Below are 23,332 nucleotides of genomic sequence, written 5' to 3'. Positions count from 1 at the left end.
TTGACTTTGTGTGTAATCGTGCCGCGCAAAAAATTTCCTTCGCGTTTGGTGTGAACACACCTTTAATGCATTTATCTAAATTTTATAAGAGTGTGTCTGTACCCGTGTGTAGCTAGCTATACTTAAGTAACTATATTAGCCAGCTGTATTATATAGGGAGGATCGGGGGCGGATTTAACACCAAGGAATCTGACCTTAAATAACATAACATATGCCATTTGGTGGACATTCTTATGTAAAGAACTTTACAGTGCCATAAGTGCATGCTGTTTTAGCATGGGAGGCCCAGTGGGACCTGAATCCCTGCCATCAGGCCTGGCATTGTTAATGTGCTCTACCCACTGAACTGTAAAAGGACCAAGCCATGAACAAGACATGCCTATTTGTCATGACACATCGGTCTACTACCTAGTCATAAAAAAATCCTAATACTCTCATTTTGAATGACAAGTTGCATGCAGTACAGGACACTATGGGTGACATTAATAATGGTGGATAACTACTAGCCTTTGATTTTCACATATTTTCACTCAAGCAGGAGTAAACTGAAGAACACTGAAAGCTGTGAAAGTCACTTTCACATGAGCAATGTAATGTTATGTCAGACTGCAAATATGGATTGTCTAAGGCTTAAATATTTAGAGTTATGGTTAAGCCATTTCACACAATTGCTAATAAAATGCTAGTTTGACATGAGATGCGTTGGTTTGTGAATTTTATAATAATGGGTACACACATTCTTCTACTCTCTCAACAAGTGTTTGACAATAAAACCCACCTATGGTTATTCCACCTACTCTCGCTCTGTGCCGAAACGCATAAGCGTTTTTCTATTATGATGTGAGCCAAATAAATAAGTGAAATGTTAGTATTTTGTCCCCCTTGACTTGGAAATTTGAGATGTGCTACCTTTTCATGGGTGTCAAATTTTCAGTTCAACTAATTGACACCTGTTGAACAACCTTGTGTTTGGTGGGATAAAGAAGAACAGCAAAGCTAAATGTGCAGCAGAGAAAACCCGTTCAAAAACACAGGATTGCTTTCACTACGTTAACTGTGTGCTTCTTCAACACATGTTGAGGGCTTAACAGATTCCTCAGTCTGAGGCTGGATGCTGTTTCAAGGTGGACAGCTCATCAAGATGAGTTACAAGTGTTGGGGCAGGAACTTGACCAATACAGGGGGGAGGAGGGCAGGACAGAAAATACACCTGCTGCCTCAAGGCGTTAAATTGAACAGTGTAGCTTTAATATTTCAGCATTCTGCATTTCTGCCTAACATCAGCAGAAACCACAAGAAAATCAATATCTTCAATTAATAGCCAAGAATTAATAGCTGGGGAGGGGTAAAAGGGGACTTGATTTTAACAAGGACCTAGAGGATATTATTTATTAAGTATATTGCAAGTAGTGATGCATTAACCAATTCTGAACTGGACAAATTGAGGTGTTGTGATTTATCCCTGTTACAACCAACCCCGTTATCCCCTATTATTAACGGAGCCCACAGGTTGCAGCTACAATAAACAAACAGCACACTCCAACCTTTAATAAAGCTTGTTAGTGACAGATATGGACAAACTATGTCCTCAAAAGAGTTTTATAACAACTGAGTGCCCATCAGGTATGGCTATGCAGAGGTTCAAAGTCTTACCTTCTTCACAGGTTTGTGCGTGGGCACCGCGCTGAGCACGGACGACAGCTCTCCCATGGTCACTTCGCTGTTCTTGCTCACGGTCATGGCTGAATACTTTTCCGCCACGTTTTCGCTCTCCTTCACCTCCTTGCTCGCCTGCTTCAGCTCCAGCTTCGCGTCCCCCGCCGAGTCTGACATGTCGATGTTGGCTGTTTGATGTTATCTGGGCTACAAAGACAACCGTTGGATCTTGTTAAAGTGCTTCTGTCCGTGGTGGGTAACGTCAGAAGCTAACGCTATCTTCGCAATGCTAGCTGGCAGTTGCCCTCCTATTCTGTGACAACGAGCAGAAGAGGGACTTTTAAGATTAAGAGTTGATGTTAAAACTGAATTTAAAAGCAACAATAAAGTAACTGAGTTCTGTACTACACTCCGACAGAGCACTCTGGAGTAACGTTATGCTGTCTGGTCTGCAGCGTCGTGTTGTTTCCCTTGCTGGCTCAGCTGTCACCTGGCCGAGTAGTGGGCGGAGAGACGCTCCTCGCTGACTGAGGGGGCGTTTTTAACCTTTATCCAAGGAAAGTTGACTCAACGCGCATGCTCCGAACAAAAATTTACAACCGTGAGACAAACACGAATCACTCCAGCCATCCTGGTATTAATAGATCTTTCTTTTTTTTACAGTTGCACAGTGTTTTAGAAGAATGTTCCCAGATATATTAGAAATTGTGCATTTCTTTTCATCTTTAAACAATCTCATAAAAACTTCTCACTGGAGGATCAGGTCTGTCAGGAATTGCCTCCAAACCAGGAACCAGAATAATTTTAAATTCCTCATCTTTTCCTTTGTTACTTCCTTTATAGATCTAATACTTGTTACTGTAACTTGCTACCTAATACTTCCTTTATAGGCCTAATACTTGTTTCTTATTTTTCACCATCTCTTTCGAATCTCTCCCTTTTAAATACTTTTTCTTTTTCTTGCTGCTGCAGGACATGAACCCTCTGCAAACCAGCAGTTTTGCTGAGTAGGGCCCAAAGTGTTTAACCTTTTTCTCCTGTATGAATAAATTAAATCAATCCTCTTTGTTCAGTAAGGCCCTGTAGTGCAGTAGGTGGTGATATGCAACTTATGTTGGTATGTGACCCTCCGTATGAAGAAAAACAGGAAAAGGAAGACAATACACCAGGTTGCCCAGCCAGATTTCTACCTCCACATATGAGAGTAATCTTTAAAGAGATATTTCACCGTTTAATTTTTGTTATTCTGCTGAAATAGACATTTTCCTGAAATAGGCCTGATGTCTATAGACCACTGCTTTTGTCAAGCCTGGAGGCCAAAAGTCAAATTTAAAGAAAAAGATAGTGTAAATCAGCCATCTCCAGAAGGTGCACCTGTTCTTTTTCCATAGCTACAGAGTGATGCATTTTACTTAACACATATAAGGCTTTGCATGGTCTCACACCCAGTTATATAACTGAGCTGCTGCACCCATATAATTCAGTAAAATCTCTAAGATCTTTTAGTTGGCTGGTGTCCAAAGGCGCTCGTACCTTTGCTGTCGCGGCTCCTACTCAACGCAAGGGAACAAACTCCTCCAGTCTCTAAAATTAGCAAACTCTGTCATTTTATTTAAGGCCCACTTGAAAACTATTGTTTAAACAGGCATTTCATTCCACTCAGTAGCCTCTTGTTGTTTCTGTTGTGGTGATTTGTTTTTAAGTTTTTCTGTTCTGATTGTTTTTTTGCCCCTGTCCTGTTTGTTTTATTTTTCCTTCCTGTTATATTTTATACTTTGTGAAGCACTTTGTAACTGTTTTGAAAGGTGCTATATAAATAAAGTTTTACTTAATTACTTAGAAAGGAACAAAATGGCATATCTGTCCAAGTCTACCATGCCGTCCTAGGGAATGAAACAGAACAGATCTGGCACAAAAAAAAGTAGGTTTCAAAAGTAGGTGTACAACTTTTGAATGAAAAACAAATGCTGTGTAATTTTAGTAATTTTTTGCTTATTTAGTCATTTAAAAAAAATAAATCCAATATTCAGTAAATAATAACTGTACCTGAAAAATATTTAATACAGTGAGTGTTAATAAAGTATATAACAATGTAAACCTAGTTTTGAAACACCTGATCGTGCCAAACAGATCTACACACACACACACACACACACAGTGCAGCTGAAGTTAGGATGCACAGATTATCTGCTGAACAGCTTCCTCAGTACCTTCATGTTGCAGCGAATGTCCCTGTCTTGTCAACATCCACTGATGAGCACAAGGGCCATGAAGACTTGTGTTAATGTTGGTATACAAAAGGCAGGCTGAATAAATGTGACACTAAATCAACTTGTAAACATTTTCTTATTATATATTATAAAGAGACAATGCTTATTTAACGCACAAAATAATGGCTAAGAGTGAAAAAAAAAATACAAATCCATAGTCTCGCAAGGCAACAGAATCAAAACAATCCAAACAGAATTACACAACAACCTCCATTATGTACAGTGTGGCGTGTAATTTGCCTTCTCATCTTTTCAATGCATTGCATGAACATAAATATAACAGCTGACATTCAATGCAAAAAAGTAATGATCCGCAACATTTTCATATAAATAATTTTTCATTTTGCTACGCTCTATCGCTGATCGATATGACACAATACTGATTCAACCTATAGCAAGCTCATGAAAGTTGTTACATTTTTTCCATTTGCTGTTCTAAACACCCAGTGTCAGGTAGCTGTTTCCGGTGTTGTGCCAATATTTGTGTTCCCTAAAAAATGTGTCTCCCCTGGCGGTGCGTCTTCACCAGTTAATAACACAGATTTTTGTTGATTGTTTTCCTATCATTGGCTTTGTAAACACTAAAGCAATATTTTCAAAACATTTCTTAGGCTTACAAAGAATGAAAGTAAGACCTACCTACCAAAAGTAACCTACCGAGTTGCCTCAATGAATGGCAATCACTTTGTTTATTTGTGATCTTATAATCTCAAACCATAAGTGTCCATTAATTCTACAAGGAAGTTGCCAGGCTATACATTAACCTACTTGTCATTTAATAAGCACAACTCCCCCATGATAATTTCCTTGTGCAGTGGCAAAACAACAGACACACAAAGAGGACAAAACGAGGACACACCACCGGGGAATCACATTTTTAGAGAAATACAAATTTTGGCACAACACCTAATGCTCAGGAAGTGATGTATTTTACATTACCAGATAGCAGCAACAGCGGTTTACACAGAAGAACTTGGTAGTTAGCATGAGCAGCGATAGCCACCATTGCTGAGCAAAGAAACGGCCAGTACCTACAGAGACTCAAACTGCATCAACAGAAAATCCAAGGAAAAACGTCACAGTATTGGCCACAAAATGCTTTGATTGACAAGTGATCTCTGGGAAGTGCAGTGCAGAAACACCACAGCAAAAACCAATTGGCACCCAATATGTCACCAAAATAATAATAGAAAAAAGAATGTTGCGGATTACCACTTTAAGGATTTATCTGATACTGCATGTGTGTAACTTTTGCCTCTAGCTTTTTCTGGACGCAGGTCGAATGTGTTCCATATAAAAAAAAAAAAAAAAAGACTCAAGTAAACATGTTCATGTTGGAGATTGATATTACACAAATTAAGAGACGTGAATAAAGAAATATGCAGCAAAACATTACCCCCCAATATGATGCACTGACATCAAGGTACAAACAAAATGGAGCAACATGGAGATGTCATTGATATTCAACACTTAGATGATGCTCAGTAAAAGGTTTATGGATGAAATGACAGCAAGAGCTCGTAAATGGAGACAGTACAAACTGACCTTGAAAATCAGGGTTTAGCCGTCAGTGGAGTTTGGCATAGCGGTTGTAAAATGTAAGTATTTATACTAAACAAAGATTCAAAAAGCTTTAAAATATGCCCCTATGAAACAAGCTGAATTCAAAATATTAAAGAAAAAATAAAACAATATTCATCTTGGATACAAAATGATGAGGTAGCATAAAAGACAAAGCTTATAAAGTCCAGGAAGAAGATGGGACAAAGTGATAACAAAGCAAGAGTTGAAAATGTTTTATGCTCATCCAAGAGATGGAGCAGAGCTGGGGTCCCACTGAGAGTTAATTTTGAATTCTATGATGTCGTCTGGTTTGAGAATGCCTGATACCTCCCTGACCTGCATGCCCAGGGGCATCTCCTCACTTTCCTTTGGCGAGAAGAAGCGTCCGCCATCGCCCCTCTTCCTCTTCTTGGCATGGAGGTGCCTTGACTCGTGAAGGTATTTCTGAGGGATGACCCACAAGAACTGTTAAATATTCCTGAGTCATACACATCTCTCACTGTTACTTAGCATCAATTTATTACCATCAAAAGCTGCACAGAGGCACAAATGGGCAGAAATCTGTAGGTCAAATGGGCAGAAATCTGTAGGTCACAGGGGCCAGCTGCAATACAACATGTACCTCCCGCAAAAATTAGCATAGTGGCCTCACAGAAAACATATTTTTGCGCTAGTGGTTGCTCTGATTGGTGAGTAATACATGTGTTTTTTACTGCAAAACAAAGAAGTTAACATTACAGCCAGAACACGGCAATATCCTGCATGCCCACCAATGCTCCAAGCCTTTAATTTTTGTCCTCACTGAGCATTTTGCGTTTTGGTTTTGAAGGCTCTGTCTTGAATAATTATGAATATACTTGGTGGAGGGACACATTCCTACATGCTGTCACCAAAGACAATGATGTGGATCATACACAGAGTGCAAATCTGGCCTTCTACTACTCTGAATTGTCTTATCTTGTAAAATGTAGACCATCTTACACAATTTTATCACATATCCACTCACCCGTCTTTCTTTGGGGATTTTGCCCTCAGCCTCTAACTTGGCGCGGGCCTGTCGTCTCTTCAGGATGCGGTTATACTGCTTAGCGTTGACATACAGGGGCTCCTCCTCCATCATCTCGGTGACCGCCCCAGGCAGAGGTATCCTCTGCACGGAGGGCACGGTGCCACCACCTGGAACCATCTTATTCACAAACATACAAGTGTCAAACAAATGCATGAAAATAGACACATGAACTGTATTTAGTTAGTAGGATAAGATGAGATGTCGAGATGTCGTTTTCAAGGGGGTGCTGCAGATGCACACGAGTTCTTGGACCCAATCTTATCTCACTTACCATAACCATGCCACCTGTGCTGACCATGTTACCAGGCAGAGCAACAGTCACTGCGCCCTGTCCGTTGTTGTTTGTGTTGTTGTTGGTGCCAGTCTGTAATATCTGAGCACCTGTCAGACTGGAGGCAGGGATGGTTATCATGCCTGCTGGAGAAAGAGCATTTATGCAAGTCAGTCAGCACAGGCACTCTGTTTCAGCATTGAATTCTTAAAATGCTCTCTTTTATTTACAATTTACAGCCTAAAACGTTTATTTTAACACCTGACAGGCAGGTTACCTTGCTGGAGAACAGAACTATCTGCATTGACTGGCTGGTATACGATAGTCTGTCCATCTGCAGTCTGAGCCACCTGATGCCCCTGCAGAGCAATGTGCTGCTGACCCTGCAAACAATTTTCAGAAACCATTACTACACAGCAGCGTCTCCCAAACTCTGGGACTGATGAATGGAGAAGCATGGGGAGAGAGAGAGAGAGAAAAAAAAGCCACAACATCTTAGCGACTGCTGACCACTTTTTCTGTCTTACATGTTAAATATTAATGCTACAGTGACATGCTGCATACTAAATAATACAGCAGCTTCCCAGACATTCCATACCAGAAGCATTTCAAAACCTATAAAAGAAAGGATTTCAAGTCACTGAATCTCCACAAACAGCCACCACTTACTTGTGTAGTTTCTCTTTATTACTATTTTTAAATGCGACTTAAAAATCAACTTCACAGTCATTGTTGATGTGTGTGTACACATGTACAGTGTTTTGTGTGTCCACTGCACCTGGTTCGGTCCAGCTGTCAAAGCGGTTTGGGGCTGCTGGATGATAATCTGCTGTGTCTGGCCCTGTGGACCTTGGACCTGAAGCGTCTGACCCCCCTGAATCTGGATCTGACCTGGCTGCACCAGCTGGATCTGAATCAGAGGAGCAGTAATGACCAGAACTGTCAAGACTTAAAATTGATCCCCAAGTGGAAATTTGGTAGGAGCAGCAGCAACGAAGAGGTTGCAGATAAAGATATAGGCCTAATAAATAAAAACTACTGATTATTAAATATACAGTGTCTTCACATGTTAATAACGGGTCCCTATTGGCTAGAAAACATTAAGAATAATTTGCATAAGTATGGATTAAAGGGTAACTTTGGTATTTTTCAACCTGGACCCTATTTTCCCATCTTTTTGTGTCTAAGTGACTAAAGGGGACAACAATTTTTGAAGCTGGTCCAGTATTAAGCGAGATCGCTTCAGCCGGCAGCCGCTTAACGGGCTGCAATGTAATCCGAGGGGCAAATGTGCACCGTCAATGTACGTCCGCTAAAAGTGCTTGTTTTTGCCACTGACAGGCTCAGATTGTTATTATAAGTGTCTGACAACATGATGGAAAGGACCCTACAGAGAAATGAAACGTTTTTCTTTACCTTTTGCTTGATCCAGTCTGTGTGTAACCAAGTCTCGCTTCATCCGTATACTCTGGCTCAAATAAATACGGGCGGCCATCGAATTCAAAGGCCTCATCCACATTATCGAAATCAGCTAAATATTCAGCCATGACATAGAAAATCTTTTAGATAACACTAAGCTACAATTTCTGTACTCCAACACAATAAACTCCTCCCGGCACTCCTCTCTCCAACTCTCACTCACATTTCCACAGTTGACTTCCTCCAACAACTCAACTCTCGCGAGACTTGGTTACACACAGACCGGATCAAGCGAAAGGTAAAAAAATGTTTAATTTCTCTGTAGGGTCCTTTCCATCATGTTGTCAGACACTTATAATAACAATCTGGGCCTGTCAGTGGCAAAAACAAGCACTTTTAGTGGACGTACATTGATGGTTCGCATTTTCCCCGTCGGATTACATTGCAGCTTGTTTCGCGGCTGCCAGCTGAAGCGATCTCGCTCAATACTGGATCAATTTAAAAAATTGTTGTCCCCTTTAGTTACTTAGACACAAAAACATGGGAAAATAGGGTCCAGGTTGAAAAATACCAAAGTTACCCTTTAAGTCTAGTCTTAGCCCTTTTAAAATCATGTCTAAGTCAAATCAGAGTTCACAGCCCTAATTTAAGGCTAGTTTGGAAATGTCTAGTTCAATTTTGCAGAAAAACTTTATAGCAACTAATTCACAAAATAAGGACTTAATGGAAAACCATTAAAGTAAAGTGCCAGCTCTGAATCAAATTACTATACCAGTTTCTATGATTGGCTGATTTTTATATCTCACTCAAGTTCCACTGAAGCACAAAATAGTATAATGTCCAAGTCAATTTGGTATTTTGAAAAACCTCCCATATCTGAGTTTGTTTAGTCCTTGATTATCTTAGTTTTGGATTCCATAGTCCAGAAGTATCTAAACCAAATGCATGTCAAGTCAGTGAAAACCACTTCTGTTCTGGCAATAAAACACATTAAGGTCTGTTCGTGCCTGAATCTAAAAATGGCCATGCAACTGATTCCATATCATCTCTACTATCAAATGAAACCCATTGCCAGCAATATCCTGTAAAATGAGGACAGTTCTGCAGTTTCTGCCAGTATACTGTAGTTACACAGGCCAATCCACTTACCTGTTGGAGGCCCTGAGCTCCAGACACAGGTACCCGCATGATGCTCTGCCCCTGGCCCCCCATTGCCTGCACCATTAAGGGCTGTCCTGCAGAAGTGATGAGCTGTCCCCCGCTCACCTGCACCATCAGGGGCTGACCCTGAACCTTGGAATAACAGAATGTAGAACAGACAGAAAGTATAAGGAGAGGTCAAGGGGGGAACCAAGGGGCTTATTTCCAAAATGTCAGGACCCGCAACAATGGCAATGGACAATGCTCGAATGACAAATCCACCATGCATCACAGCATCTTCAGCCTCCATGCAACCACAGTGTACAAAACAATAAAACAATGCATACCACATCTGACAGTAGGTTTAAGCCTACAGTATTGTAAGCCTAGACCTACAATCACATTCCAATTTCTAGTGGTATTCATACAGTTGACAAACACACAAGCTGTGTAAATCTCCCAACTTGTATGAACAGCACTGATTTTGTGGTATAGCTGCACCACCTGTGGGACAGCTTCAGAGTCGCAGCGATCTGGATCGAGTTGAGCAGAATCTCAGATGGTGAGCACAATACAAACAACACAGCACAAACTGGTAGGAAGCCAGCTAACATCAACACATAAAGCAGTAAATGAATTTGTGTTGATGGTTCGTGCAGATGAGACAGAAATTTATCTGGGTTCTGGGTACAGGATACGCAACTCAGCTAATACCTAGAGTGCCTGAATCTGTTGGCCACAGACAGGAGGCTCCGGCTTTAATTCCACTGCTGTCACCGCACCTTGGACATAAAATGTGAAGACAGGTATGTCCATTTCTAAGTCACTTCACACCACGTTTACAATTTTCACTGTGGTTCTGATCTGTATCGTCCTTCCCAGACGTTCCAGCAACAAGAAGGGGAAGAGTAACCAGGTCAGGTTCAGTTCAAGGACAGGAACAGTTCAGTCAAATGTAGCTCGGCAGTGAGAAAAAGCACCCAGACATGTAACAAGCCCTCATTAAACCATTACCTGTTGGATGTGCCCATTGACCGTCTGCACCATCTGCTCCCCTGTGGTGGCAGCCACTGTGGTGTACTGCTCCATGCTCACTGCACTTTTAGGCTCTGCGGAGTACATGGTGGCACATTAGTGTAGGCTGACGTTTCCTTTCTTTACCAATAGGATGAACTTCCCAGCCACACCCTTGACATAACGAAACATCCACATTAGGGACAACTTCTCCCTGCAACACAGTCTAATGTGAAGTTAGTTTGCATTGTGCACAATGAAATTAAGAAGGTGGTGAGTCTGAATCTGAATGACCACCACAGACCACACTGTCATCTTTTTCATGTAGTTTTCATTGTCAGTCCCTTATTCAAATAGGCTACACACAAAACGTTTCCCTGTGACAGAAAATGGGGATGTGATCGGGATCTTTTTATCATCGAATTAATTGATACTTTGATCTCTGAATGAACTCTGGAAATGCCTGAGACGTTAAAATTAGTTTTACATCGATTATGAAGCTAAATAAAAGCTTGTTTACGTTCGTAGTATGTGATAAGATAGTTCAAAAAACTTAGGCCTCTTTTCTTCTGATAAGTAGAAAACGACGGGGCCAACATGCGCTCATGCTGTGGCTCTTCTTTGTCTCACGCATTATGCATTTATTGCTGATGAACGACAAGCAAACACCGATACCTTACTCTTTCGTAGGGATTGCATTACCATCTTATTAATGTTTCTAGTCCCTTTAATGTCAAGGTGGACATATCTGTGAATTGCACACGACATACAATTAACGTCAGCTACAAACAGGTCATTGGTTACCTCATGTTAGCTAACCTTAGATGCTAACTTGCAACTGTACTGTTTTGCTAATCTCGCTCATTTTACCTGACAAACTGGGAGTGGCCAAGCAGGGAGACTTGGCCCGCTGAAGTTACTGGCCTGATCTTTACATTACATTGAAGAGAGAAAAGTAACCGTTTCGCGACTTTTTAATAGACTTCTTTACTATTTTCACCGCTCACCGTTTTGTTTGTTTCTGTGCCGCCCGGTCCTGATTGGCTCCAACGACCACCGATGAGTCCAATCACCACGCGCTCGGTCCGCAGTAAAAAGTGAACGCAAGCAACTCGCGGGCCAGAGAGTATCCAGGCAGAACGAGAGGTTTCACTTAAAGGGCAAAACAATTGGCTTTTGAAGCCAATGCGGAAGTCCTGGGAGAGAACAACTTGAAACTCCACCCACCTTTATATACTCTGTGTTGAAATATAAAGTCAGTATTTTTTTTCTACAAGATGTTACTGTCACAGTAACTAATTTAATTTCTTCTCTCGTTATGCTGATTTTTTTTTTATATAATTGTGCCAACAGAAAGATATTTGCATTCATTTCAGTGTATACAAGCATTTATTTGCGTCTGCATAATCTTGTTCTTGCCTAGCAGCGTCAATATACAGCCCAAGCACAGCCACTTCACTTTGAGTCGTTTTGCTCTGTCAAAAGTTGTCAGTGGGCGTTTCATTCGGTGTGTTTTGGGGCATCAGAGTAAATTCTCAGTATGTTTAACATTATTTTTGAAGACACATTATATATTTGATCATTTTCTTCATTTAATTTTCCCCAAATGTAAACAATAAGCATTCATTACTCTACTGCACAAACTCTGGCTCCAAAATTACATGTTGGCACAGACTGTGAAAAAGGCACCAGTTGGCACGAAGAAATCCCTCTTCCCAGGCTTCAAATGGGCCAGTATAATATCAAGAGGTGACATCACCGTCACTTTGTCCATTATTGGAAGATAATAGTGGACAGAAAGTGGCCTCTTTGGAAAAAGAAGAGCCTGACTTCTTTTTAGGCAGAGGAGAATGCTTTATAAAGTTGAGGGAAGTTAAACTATTTTCACTATGGAAATAAACAAAGTACGTGTCATGCAACCAGCTTTTCATTATCAGCACAAAATACATTAAGGGACCACTTATTCTACAAAAAAATCTAAGAGAGTTGAGTGTTAACTAGACTGCTTCTCTTCTGAGAGTGTCTCACATTCATACCTTTATGTGTGCAAAAGGCTTATTTGATTCAGCCAAACAGTTTAAGGTCTTAGTAAGATAGCCTACTGATAATTACAATTACAATTACAATTTCACATTTGGCAGACGCTTTTATCCAAAGCGACTTACACATGAGATTTGCATACAACACAAGCAAGTTTCTAGATAGGAGAGAACAACGAGAGTAAGTGCTATAGAGCTAAGTTCTGGTCCAACAGGACATAGGTGCTACGAGGGAGTGCTACGAGGCAGTGCTATGAGGTAATGCATAGAGTGCATCAAATTTTTTAATTTTTTTTTAAATTTTTTTTATGAAAGGAGGTATTCGCTAAAGAGCTGGGTCTTTAGCCTTTTCTTAAGGATAGAGAGGGATTCTGCGGATCGAATGGAGTTTGGCAACTCGTTCCACCACCGGGGAACCACAACTACTGATAACATTGTAAGAACTATAAATGTCTTTAAATTAGTAAAAACAATTATGATGCAGATGCTCCTGTTTTGTGTATGCTGCCTGATGTCATAAATGGATATTCACATTCATACTGGTGCGCATGTGAGGTGCTTTCCCGCCCCTACGCTGTACCGGTCAAGCGGACAAAGTAATTATCTTGATAGTATAAACTCTTGGGACGAGCTAGACCGGCGAACCCACTTTCTTTGTCACCACCCCTGGATTGTGTGTGCGTGAGTCTGTGCACGCGCGTCCTAGTGTGCGTTCGTTAACCTATCCGGATCAGCCCTTTGTTCATCCCTTTAAAGTGTTCGGGGAAATGCCTGAATATTTTAGAAATCCCTCTCAATAAATCAAACATGTTGAAATGGTTCCTTGTAATAACTAAAATGTGTATCCAGGCTGTATTATTTAATGTAACGTTAGCCAACATAGCGGCACAAATGACAGGCAACACTTGCCCCGCCCTCCCAAAATATATACTGTAAATATACGACGAGCCACCACCTGGATATCCTGCTAGTAGACGTATTTTTCGTCACGCCATTTTTTCGTATACGACCGGAGGGGGTACAAGCCAGTGAACTGTGGAGAATTTGTGGCGTGAATTGCATCAAATACGGTAATTTACGTTGTACCAGTATGTGAACAATTATTGCTATTATTACATCGGGTTGGTTTTGTAATACTTATCCGTTTGAACGGTTAATTGGATATGCATATCTATTTTACTGATGGACTCGGTTGCTCCCTGGCTAACGCTAGTTGGCTAACGTAGGCCACAGAAAGGCGACAGCCATTTTAGCTATCTAGGTTAACGTTAGCAAACGCTGAAATGTAACGTTAAATATGCAACAAGTATTTTTCATTATGTAGTGTAGGTTCGCGTTTTAGCTGTTTAGTGTATTATTTGACTAAACCAAAAAGTTAGCCAACGTTAACGTTACTGCTATAGCTAGCGTTAGCGTTAGCTAACGTAAATAAATGTACGTAATTGAGACTGCCCGTCAGAGACGCAGGCCAATATTCCCGTTATTCCCCATCCGTTTGAAACACTGTAACGTTAAAGGATAAATTTCGAATGTGATGTGATGCAAAGTTACTTTTTGCATGTCAACCATTAACAGAATGTTGCTATTGTTACTATTATCACAATGCAAGAGGAAGCAGAATCGGTCATGGAACCTGGAACGTCAACAACAGAATGATACTAGCTACGTTTCTATGTGCCATGCATTTCCACCCATAGACATGCTAGAGTCCTAGGCTTTATCTTATAGTTTTGCCCAAAACAAAACCAGAATGGTGGGAAGCATACATACTTGTTGCAAACACATCTGGGCCCATCTAACAGGTTTTGCGTGGTGCAGGAGGGGGCTGTGATCACTGTCCCAGTCTTTGTCATTCTTCTGAGTATAGGTCGTTATGTTGTGGGAAATGTGTATTACATGCATACTTAAACTGACAGTTCTTTCAGTTGCTCATTCACAAATCAATCATTTTTTGTTGTGGATGGACTACATGTGGCCCTCCGCATCATACTGAGGTGATTCTCAGAGCATGATTAAGTCACTTTCTGAGTTGTCAACTATCCTGTGCAATGCTACCATGATCAACTCCACATCCTTGTTCATAATGTTTCAGATCCAGTCATGCATAGAGACTGTCCTCTTGACTGCAAGGTCTACGTTGGAAATTTGGGCAACAACGGAAACAAGACAGAGTTAGAGAGAGCATTTGGCTACTATGGTCCACTCCGCAGTGTTTGGGTGGCCAGGAACCCCCCGGGTTTTGCTTTCGTAGAATTCGAAGATCCCAGAGATGCAACTGATGCAGTGCGCGAGCTTGATGGAAGGTAGGCAACCATTAAACCTAATGGTGAAATAAAATTGCTAAAACTAAAATGAAACTGGACTTGTCTTGCTTTAGTTACATCAGTAGATGGTGATTGGTTGTTTTGTCTGCATGGATTTTTACAGGACACTTTGTGGTTGCCGTGTTAGAGTGGAGCTGTCCAATGGCGAGAAACGCACCCGCAACCGTGGTCCTCCCCCTTCGTGGAGCCGCCGTCCTCGAGACGATTACAGGCGTCGTAGCCCGCCGCCCAGACGAAGGTAACCCAGACAATCTCATTTGACAATGGTGCCTTATAGAGACCACTAATATTTCTGCTCCATCTCTGATTTTAACCCTACACTTTTACTTCCTGATTTCACTCTCTGACCTGCAGTATATTTCCTGGTAATTGCACGTGTTTTTGCAGTCTAGACCTTTCTAGTGTTTGTAACATTTTGCTCTGTGGTAATATATATTTGTGACTGTTGCAATGTCTAAGGCCTGCAGTTTTCATCTTCATTAACATTTTAAGTCATTTAATCTAAAGTATCAAAGAGCTAGACTTTCATGACCAGTGTTTGCAGTTAAATGTGGTATGGGATTGGACATTATATTGGGTAATTCAGTGTATCTTTTTCCATTGCTAAACACCTCTTAAAATCTGGCTTGCAAGCCTTTCACTTTTGCTTCAAGCACTGATGTATCTTTTGAAGTGTACCATTTCCTGTGCACTTTCAAGAAGTTTTGAAACTTTATTTCATTGTTTGAAATGGCAATAAGATATGTGAAATAGGATTAGGTAATTCCTATGTCAAAAAAATACCCTTTTGTATACAATTGGGGGGGGGAAATGAAAATGCCAGTTGTGATGCCTTTTCTTTTTAAAAAAAAATTGAGGATGCCTTTTATTTTCCATCTATATTAATAAGAATGAAACCCGTTGCAGAGTCACCACCATGCCTCTTCTCACCACCCTCAATCAACTAGTCCTCTTTCAGCATCATGTGACCGCTGACCAGCGTGCCCCAATCAGCTTGGCTGGTGCTGTGTCACATGACCCGGGCACGGCCAGTCGTCAGGTTGCACCAGCCCATTGGTTCCTGAGCATGCCGTTCTCAACCTCCTCCTCCTCCAACCTTAACCCAAATGGCAGCGGCCCACCTCACATTCCCGACCAATCAGCGTTTTACGTTCCCAAATGTCTACACTACAACCTACCAGCAGCAGCCTTCGGCTAACCAATAAAAGCAGGAAAAAAGCCACAGCCAGCCCCCATCTGCCTGCCAACTAATCACCTTGCAGCATCTGGCCAGTCCTATTCAGCCAAATCTGCCTACCCGGCCGACAGTCTGCCTCCCTTTCGTCATATCTAGCTTGTTGAAAACCAAAATACTAGTAAGTTTTCCTGCTTCATTCAGTACACTGCTGATTACAGTTTTGAAAGTGAAGAGACAGCTGGTTTAAAAAGGTTCTTCTTTTTTTGTTTGAATCGTAAAGGTTTGTCTTTTGTCCTCACCCATAACTGTAACTCATTGTTTCAAAGGGGAATGGCCCAACATCCAATGTCTAGAACATCACATTTCCAGAGATTTGGATGATAGATAATCTTCTGCTGTGTCTTGGGGCTCTGAGCAGAATTATGAAGACACATGAGTCAAACTCCTCCTCAACCCCCCTGAAATCAAAAGTCATTTTTCTGTGTTCTCTATGGTTGATTGTAATTGATCTTAGCCTGCTTGTTTCTGCAAGATTTATTCCCAGTACCCAATGTATTATCATTGGTTTTGTTACAAACCTCCATTTCCTTATGCTCTCCATTCACATGCAGTGGACCAGTTGCATACAGATGGTGGCCTGTGTGTGTATGTCTCTTATTTTCTCACACCATGGCCATCCCACAGTGCAAAGTGTTCAATCTTCAGACAGGATTGAGATATGCAGTTTAGGAGTGCTAGGTCTCCTTCATATTGTCATAAGCCTTCCTTGTCTGCAGGCATGGTGAGTAAATGTTCACAGCTGGTGGGATCATATCATGAATGCAGCAAGGAAGCAAATGGTTTAGGCCCAAACATCAAACCATGAAAAATCTGTAATTGTGTATGTATAATCTTAAAAATCTGGAATGGTATATTCCATTCCAAATTAAAAGCAGGACTATAATTGTCACTGCGGATTATATAGTTTGGTCACTTTCTTCATGACATAGATACCCTCTTTGTCCAAAAAACATAATCAGCTTTTGCCAGTTTGGACAGAGAGGAAGACACGGAGCAAATCCTGGGTGCGCATTGCACTGTGGGATAGGCCGGGAGGACAGAATGATGTCAGCCCTCAAGGCCCGCCATCTTTATGGACTTGGTCCATTGCCATTGAGTAATCTGTATTATCTGATTATATTGAGGTTATTGTGTTCTTGTGAATAATATTCTCAAGTCTTCTATTTCTGTTTCTTGAGTTACCGAGCTAGTCTAAGGGGCTGCGTTAAAGGAGGCCCATTAAGGGATTACCTCAGGGGGGTACGGGCAATAAGGGGATTGGAGTACTGTGGGGGTCAACAGGTGAACAATGCATCTGCCTTGTTGCTAACATTTTTGTCTTTCCCCCTCTCAGATCCCCACGCAGGAGGAGCTTTAGCCGCAGTCGAAGCAGGTATGTAAGCTTTCAAGTTCTGGTGTTTCCAAAACTAAAGGCTATTAGTCCTTTTCCACACAGTCAAGCCTAGAATGAACAGCTCCAACCCAAAGCCAGAAACCAGAGAGCCAAAGCTCTAATCTGATTTTAATCGTGTGGCAAAATGTAGAGTTGCTCTATTGACAGCAAATATGTAGACTTACTTTGTGGTGAGTTGAACTTAGGAACTCCCTACTTGGGCTAAAAGAAAGCTTAAAGCAGATGATTGGGGATCATTTTTCTAGCAGTGACAGTCCATGGGTTTTTTACTAGTGTAACAATTTATTTTAAGAACTTCAAAGTAGAAGCAAGATAATACTTTTCTGATTGTATGGCTTGGCTTTTGCAGGTCCCTCTCTAGAGAAAGGAGGAGGGAGAGATCCATCTCCCGGGACAGGAACCACAAACCTTCAAGGTCCTTCTCTAGATCAAGGAGGTATTTTCATCCTCTTAAACTGTTTTCAAATCATTTTCTAGTTTATCCTGGTTAAGTTTGCCAGTGCATCTATATAAAAAATGTATACATTTTATAAAAGTTATACCACTCTTTTAGTAGCTATATATGGGGGCTCTCACATTTGTAATCACAAATACCTTTGCATCTCTCATCATGACAGTTCTTAGATAATGGAAAATAATGACTCGCCTGTTGAAAGTGCTTTATATTTGTATTTTCTTTAGTGGACATTGGACCATTGAGACACATACTAAGAATAACACTTCTACAACATGCATGCCGTACACACAACATGCAAATAGTGCTGCACATCTACATCAAATCATATGGCAATAGCACATACACATAAAATGCAGAGTCAACTGGATTCGTTATAAATGTTACTCAACACAATGTATGCCAAGGTAGCTGGACACAGATGAACACTAGCGCATCTGAACTGAACTTGTGACTGGATTAACTTTCAACTGAGACAGATTTATTTTATCTGTGAGATGGTCCGCACCTCCCAACAAAATCTTCCACCACTTATGAAATTTCAGTGTTTATTTTGCAGATCAATGCTTATGTGTTTCAACTATCTTCCTCAGAGCATTGAGAACAAATAGACTGACGGTGTCTTTATAGCTCTGTAGAGGAAAGACTGTCCACAGGTGTAGTGACTCGGCTTATAGGTGAAGTAACCAGTGGGTGAATCAATTTAGTCTGCTGTTACAATAAGTCACTCTGCATATCCAGGGGAATTCATCACAATCTCAGAGGAAGAAAACAAAACAGAAGAAGGGGCACAAACAAAGGAATGGATGAACTATCACATTTCCCTCAAGCACTAAATATTAAAGTGAAGAACTACAATGAATTGGAGAAAAATAAACATGTTTTATTTCATCTAGTAACAGCATTAATCATGGAGTACATATTACAGTTGAAAATATAGCCGCAAGCGGCGATTGAGGGGTCCAAGCACAATTTGATAAGACAGACAGATAGACAAAACATTACAGAAGGTAGAATGACACACAAAAACTGACATGTTGTGAAGATCAAACATGCAGTCTAACACCGGCTTTTGTGCAAAATGACTCTCTCTGTAATGACTTATCAATGTTAAAAACATTTTATAAATCAAACAGTATGAAAGTCATTGTAATGACATTTAATAGGCCTATAGTTGCTTACTATATGAGTAGTCTATTCATGAATTGATATGGATGGATGGACAGGGGGATGAATGGAAAGTAATTGGCCAAAATGTAAAATTGTTTGTTAAAATTATTTGAATAGCAGTGATATAAAGGGTACTGTACTTCCTACATCACACAGTACTGACCTTCTGGCTTTTTTAGTGCCTTGGTTGACCCTGGCTTCAAAGTAAGAGCTGAAGAACTGAATTTTGTTGCCTCCAAAGGCACTTGACATACCCACTGAGCCAGTGAGGGAATGACACTACTTTTGCGTTTCTCACAGTATGACTTTAAGAGAGCACGGTTTGAAAAGCAGATGCATTTTAGAGATCTTTTTTGGACATTGCCACTGAATCTGCTTGAACAGAGGAAGCAATGAAAAAAGTTTACAATTAAATTGAACTCAATTTGTCAAAATAGTAACCTGCAATACTATTCTCTGCTAACTGATTTATAATTATCTACTGCAAACATAGGGCTGAAATGGGAGTGGCCTATATGGATAGATGTGACTTGGCCCAAGGAATCCAGCAATCAAGGAATTTTGAAATGTTGCTATAGCGCCCCCTATAGGCAAAATGACACCAATGTTTGTATATTGGCTCAGAGTACATACCTGCACACATGTACCAAGTTTGGTTACCATAGGACAATGCGTTTCTGAGTTATGGCGATTTTTGTGAAATAGGCCCCACCCACGACAGTTGACCAAAATTTGGAAGTCAATTATATGAAAACGGTGTGGACTATCAAAAAACTGCTTGATAACTTTTGTGCAGGACAGTCCAGACATGCTGTGTGGCAAATTTGGTGAAGATTGGACAAAATTTGTAGTAGTAGCGAAAAAACAGTTTTGGACAAAATTCAAAATGGCGGAAAATCTAGTTAGGCGGAAATGGGCGGTGCCTATATGGATGGATGCAGAATGAACCAAGGAATCCAGGGGAAGTGGAATCCCATCACTTAGATATTTATATATTGGGAGAGAGAAGAAGTATGTCAACATTTTGATGTATGATATGTCCATGTAGTGTGAAAATTGTGGGAGCTATTACAGATCAAATATTGTATTTCGGCATGTTTTTTGGGTTTTTTTTTTTTGAAAAATCGGTAGAAACAAGGCAAAATGACTGTAAAGCAGCAGTGTTGAACAAATGTCCCTAACTCAAAAACTACAAATGCTACCACTTACATTCCCATTCTCACATTGTGTGAGAGAGGAGAAGTGTGTGAACAGTTTGATGTAAAATATATGCATGTGCTGTGAAAATTGTGGGAATAGTGGCAGTTTAAAAATCTGTTCAAGTTTTGCACTGATGTTAAACAAATGTCGTAACTCAAAAACTATAAATGCTATGGCTTAGATACTGGCATTTTGAGTGGCACAAGAAGTAGCAGAACAGTTTGATGTGTGATATGTGTTTGTAGGGTGAAAAATGTGGGAGCTACCCCAGTTTCAAAACTTGTGATATTTAGTAAAAATCACAGCCTCTAGAGTTCCTGGAGTGTGTGATGACATCACCACTCTAGCAGGCTGAAGATTCTCCATTCATTTCTATGGGGAAAAATATCATGTTTAAACATAAATTGTGAAAAAAAACTATAAATCCCAACACTTAGAAAAGTAATAGCACGCTATTCCCGAACATGCTGAACGTGTGAGAGTTTGAACCGCTTCGATAGCTCAAACGGTTCAAGCCGCATTAAAGTTTTAAAAAGTGTCCGGAAGAATAAAAATAAGTATGACGGAGAACAATAGTTGCTGAAGCAAGCCCTACTAATAATCCCAACAAAAACAATAAGGTTCCCAGTACTACGTGCTTGGACCCCTAATAAGAGCATGGTGAGGATGATTTATAAATTTGTCCGCCTCCCACCCCCCAATTTATACTTTAATTGCTTTCACTTTAGCTCAGCTGCCCCTGGCTCCCCGTAATGTGAACCCTGTTATTACATGAATGTTGCACTGACAGTTTTTTTGCCAGTATTTCATGTTTGATTGAACAGTGTTTTTCTTTTTCCCTTGCAGCCGCTCCAGGTCTAATGAGAGAAAGTAGGAGAATGCGTGGCTGTCGATTGTAACCGGAACTGAAGATGAATGAAAGGTTGTACTGGATTTACCTTTTCAAATGATGGACTGAAACAAGACCCTGTGGTCATTTTGTGTTGGATTTTGTTTTTTAAACAATCAAATATTTTACAGGTTTAGGATTACTTTTTTTCTTTCTTTTTGCTTTGGTAATGCAATCTACCTAATTCCTCTTAATTTGTAAATACAGTAAGTGGGTGTGTGCAGGTGTAACTCTTGACCCAAGTCCTGTCAGTCCTGTCAGTGCTGAAACATAGTTGTGCCACCCAGCATTCCAATTCACCAGGTAATCTTTCTTTTTGTTTTTTGTCAATGAATGTACTGTGTAGTTTGACATACTGTAATAGTTCTTCATTATTAATGTGTAAACGCCAGCAGAATTTTTGTGTCAGGAAGGATGGGATAGTGAAAGGAAGTCCCTCCCTTTGACCGCCTGTTTAGCCAACCTGTTTTCTTATTTAACTTTCATACTTCTATTGGTAAAGGTTGGTCAATTGGAATAAAGGCACTCTGATTCAAGATACTGTAACATGGCATCAATGAAGATGCAATGAACACAAGTACAAATTTTTGACCATAAACAATTCCACTGTTTTTCATTTCTTTGATATGTGTAATGGTCTCGATTAAAATACTGGTTGTAGAAAAAGTACTGGCTGTATTATATTGTGTTGTTTGTTTTTTTTTTCTTGAGATTATTAAACTGCCAATGAAGTACACTCACATACATCTAGTTTTAGGTTTTCCACAAGAGGTCACTCTTTTATAGTATCACTGACCTTTACAAGGATCTGTACAGTTCTGTAAGTTGTGTTACTTTAATGTTTAAATCAGTAGCTGTATAAGCTGAATTGTATAGCTCTCAGTCGCTTGCACACATAAATTAAGATATAACACAGAGCCAGTTATTGATTCCTCTGTTGCCAATTCAGTGAAGACTTTGCTGAGGCCCAGAGCGAGAGCACATGCTGTCTCAGTTGACTTGAGTTGTGGTCCCTGTTTCCCCTGTCTTACCTGCGGTTTTCCTCTACTATCCTTATGAAGACCAAATTCTATACATATCACTTAAAACAGTGATTCTCAACCTTTTTCATATCAAGGACCCCTAATTTAGTCCACATTAGGGCCATGGACCCCCATTTGAGAGTATTTCTATTGTTAGATATGATTTTGTCCAGAATTCCATGACTATCTGTATTGTAGGTAGAGAGATAACAGTGAAACTATGATCAGGATTCCTATACCTTCTCTAGTTGTGTTAACTTCTGAAATAAATGAAATAATGCTGAAATGTAACAATTCATCAATTTGCTGGGGACCCAGGAACCCCCTCAAGGACCACTGGTGGTCCCCGGACCCCACGTTGAGAACCACCGACTTAAAACATCCATATGTGCTCTTCATTGTATCGGACTTGTATAAGCCAGTCTGAAGTTACAGGTGTAATTAAGTGGATTATGGTATTGGGTGGAAGGTCCATTCATCCCACCCGGTCAACTCGGGAAAACACCGAAGACAGCCAGTCATGTGTCACACAACGCTGTAACTTGCAAGTTCCTGGTGACAGTCCCTCAAATTTCCCTCCTTTTCTGTCGTACACTGTGTCGGGGTCCGAGGTTGTTATGTAACTCGGTTGAGTTACATAAGATTTACATTGAGAGTTTAACCCTTTCAGGCAAACAGATAAGTGATAAGCATCCAATTAAAGGTTTCCTTGTGTTAACAAAGTTATCTGTGTATATATGAAATGGTCCTAAAGGCTATGATTATCCCCGTGTAATCTGAGGCTTCAATTATTCACAGATAGTTACATGAGGAGCAATGAATCATCATGTTACATTTTCAATTAGGCTGTGTAAGGAGACTAAATTAAAAGTATGTTGTTCAATCCGGTTTTAAAATGGTATCTCTGAACTACTTGATTTAGAGATTCCCACTGATTCTTCTCGTAGCCTGCCATGTCACCCACCACTCTCCCACGTTATCCAGTTGCGTGTTTTCGGTCACACCCCTTCCAGATCCACAGCTCCCTGTTCACGCACACGGTCCACGTGAACCGGCATAGCAGTCTGACAGAAAGCTCTCAAATCTCCGCGCGCTTTTCCTCCAATTACTTAAGCGAGTGTGACGTCACAGTAGATGACTCATGGTATCCACGGGGAGAGGTCTCAGAGACAAGGAACTCGCGGGAACCCACTCAGGAACGT

The 23,332-nt window shown here is 40.6% G+C and overlaps 2 protein-coding genes across 4 annotated transcripts; one reads left to right on the top strand and one right to left on the bottom strand.

Annotated features, from left to right (window-relative positions):
- Positions 1-3,394: 3,394 nt before the first annotated feature.
- On the bottom strand, positions 3,395-11,512 carry LOC139645113 (nuclear transcription factor Y subunit alpha-like). Of its 2 annotated transcripts, none has more exons than XM_071520725.1 (8): positions 11,410-11,512; positions 10,403-10,497; positions 9,398-9,541; positions 7,608-7,739; positions 7,107-7,212; positions 6,830-6,975; positions 6,496-6,675; positions 3,395-5,933 (listed from the first exon to the last, which is right to left on the bottom strand). In XM_071520725.1, the coding sequence occupies exons 2-8, from the start codon at positions 10,475-10,477 to the stop codon at positions 5,730-5,732; spliced, it is 987 nt and encodes a 328-aa protein (XP_071376826.1). In that variant the 5' UTR covers positions 10,478-10,497; positions 11,410-11,512; the 3' UTR covers positions 3,395-5,729. The 2 variants fall into 2 exon arrangements, with proteins under 2 accessions (XP_071376826.1, XP_071376827.1); XM_071520726.1 differs by having other exon boundaries at positions 3,396-5,933; positions 6,830-6,972.
- Positions 11,513-13,423: 1,911 nt separating this feature from the next.
- On the top strand, positions 13,424-21,798 carry srsf3b (serine and arginine rich splicing factor 3b). Of its 2 annotated transcripts, XR_011695227.1 has the most exons (7): positions 13,424-13,511; positions 14,534-14,744; positions 14,869-15,003; positions 15,672-16,120; positions 17,336-17,374; positions 17,745-17,831; positions 21,066-21,078. XR_011695227.1 is itself a non-coding variant. In XM_071520723.1 (6 exons), exons 2-6 carry the CDS (start codon positions 14,542-14,544, stop codon positions 21,091-21,093), a joined length of 492 nt encoding a protein of 163 aa, XP_071376824.1. In that variant the 5' UTR covers positions 13,424-13,511; positions 14,534-14,541; the 3' UTR covers positions 21,094-21,798. The 2 variants fall into 2 exon arrangements, 1 of the variants encoding a protein (XP_071376824.1); XM_071520723.1 differs by lacking the exon at positions 15,672-16,120 and having other exon boundaries at positions 21,066-21,798.
- The last annotated feature ends 1,534 nt before the right edge of the window (positions 21,799-23,332 follow it).

The sequence above is a fragment of the Centroberyx affinis genome, unplaced genomic scaffold, assembly GCF_046629955.1.
Source record: "Centroberyx affinis isolate AG114_WGS23_722 - 3 ecotype Tasmania unplaced genomic scaffold, CSIRO-AGI_Caff_v1 ptg000824l_1, whole genome shotgun sequence".
Taxonomy (NCBI): Eukaryota; Metazoa; Chordata; class Actinopteri; order Beryciformes; family Berycidae; genus Centroberyx; species Centroberyx affinis.
The sequence above is the reverse complement of the archived record's forward strand: the minus strand, read 5'-3'. Positions and strand labels throughout refer to the sequence as shown.

Coding starts and splice junctions, on each gene's coding strand:
- LOC139645113 (XM_071520725.1), bottom strand. CDS start 10,477: ATGGAGCAGTACACCACAGTGGCTGCCACCACAGGGGAGCAGATGGTG. Junction 9,542..10,402: donor TCAATGGGCACATCCAACAG/GTAATGGTTTAA, acceptor TGTTATTCCAAG/GTTCAGGGTCAGCCCCTGAT. Junction 6,976..7,106: donor TAGTTCTGTTCTCCAGCAAG/GTAACCTGCCTG, acceptor CTCTTTCTCCAG/CAGGCATGATAACCATCCCT.
- srsf3b (XM_071520723.1), top strand. CDS start 14,542: ATGCATAGAGACTGTCCTCTTGACTGCAAGGTCTACGTTGGAAATTTG. Junction 15,004..17,335: donor AGCCCGCCGCCCAGACGAAG/GTAACCCAGACA, acceptor TCCCCCTCTCAG/ATCCCCACGCAGGAGGAGCT. Junction 17,832..21,065: donor TCCTTCTCTAGATCAAGGAG/GTATTTTCATCC, acceptor TTTCCCTTGCAG/CCGCTCCAGGTCTAATGAGA.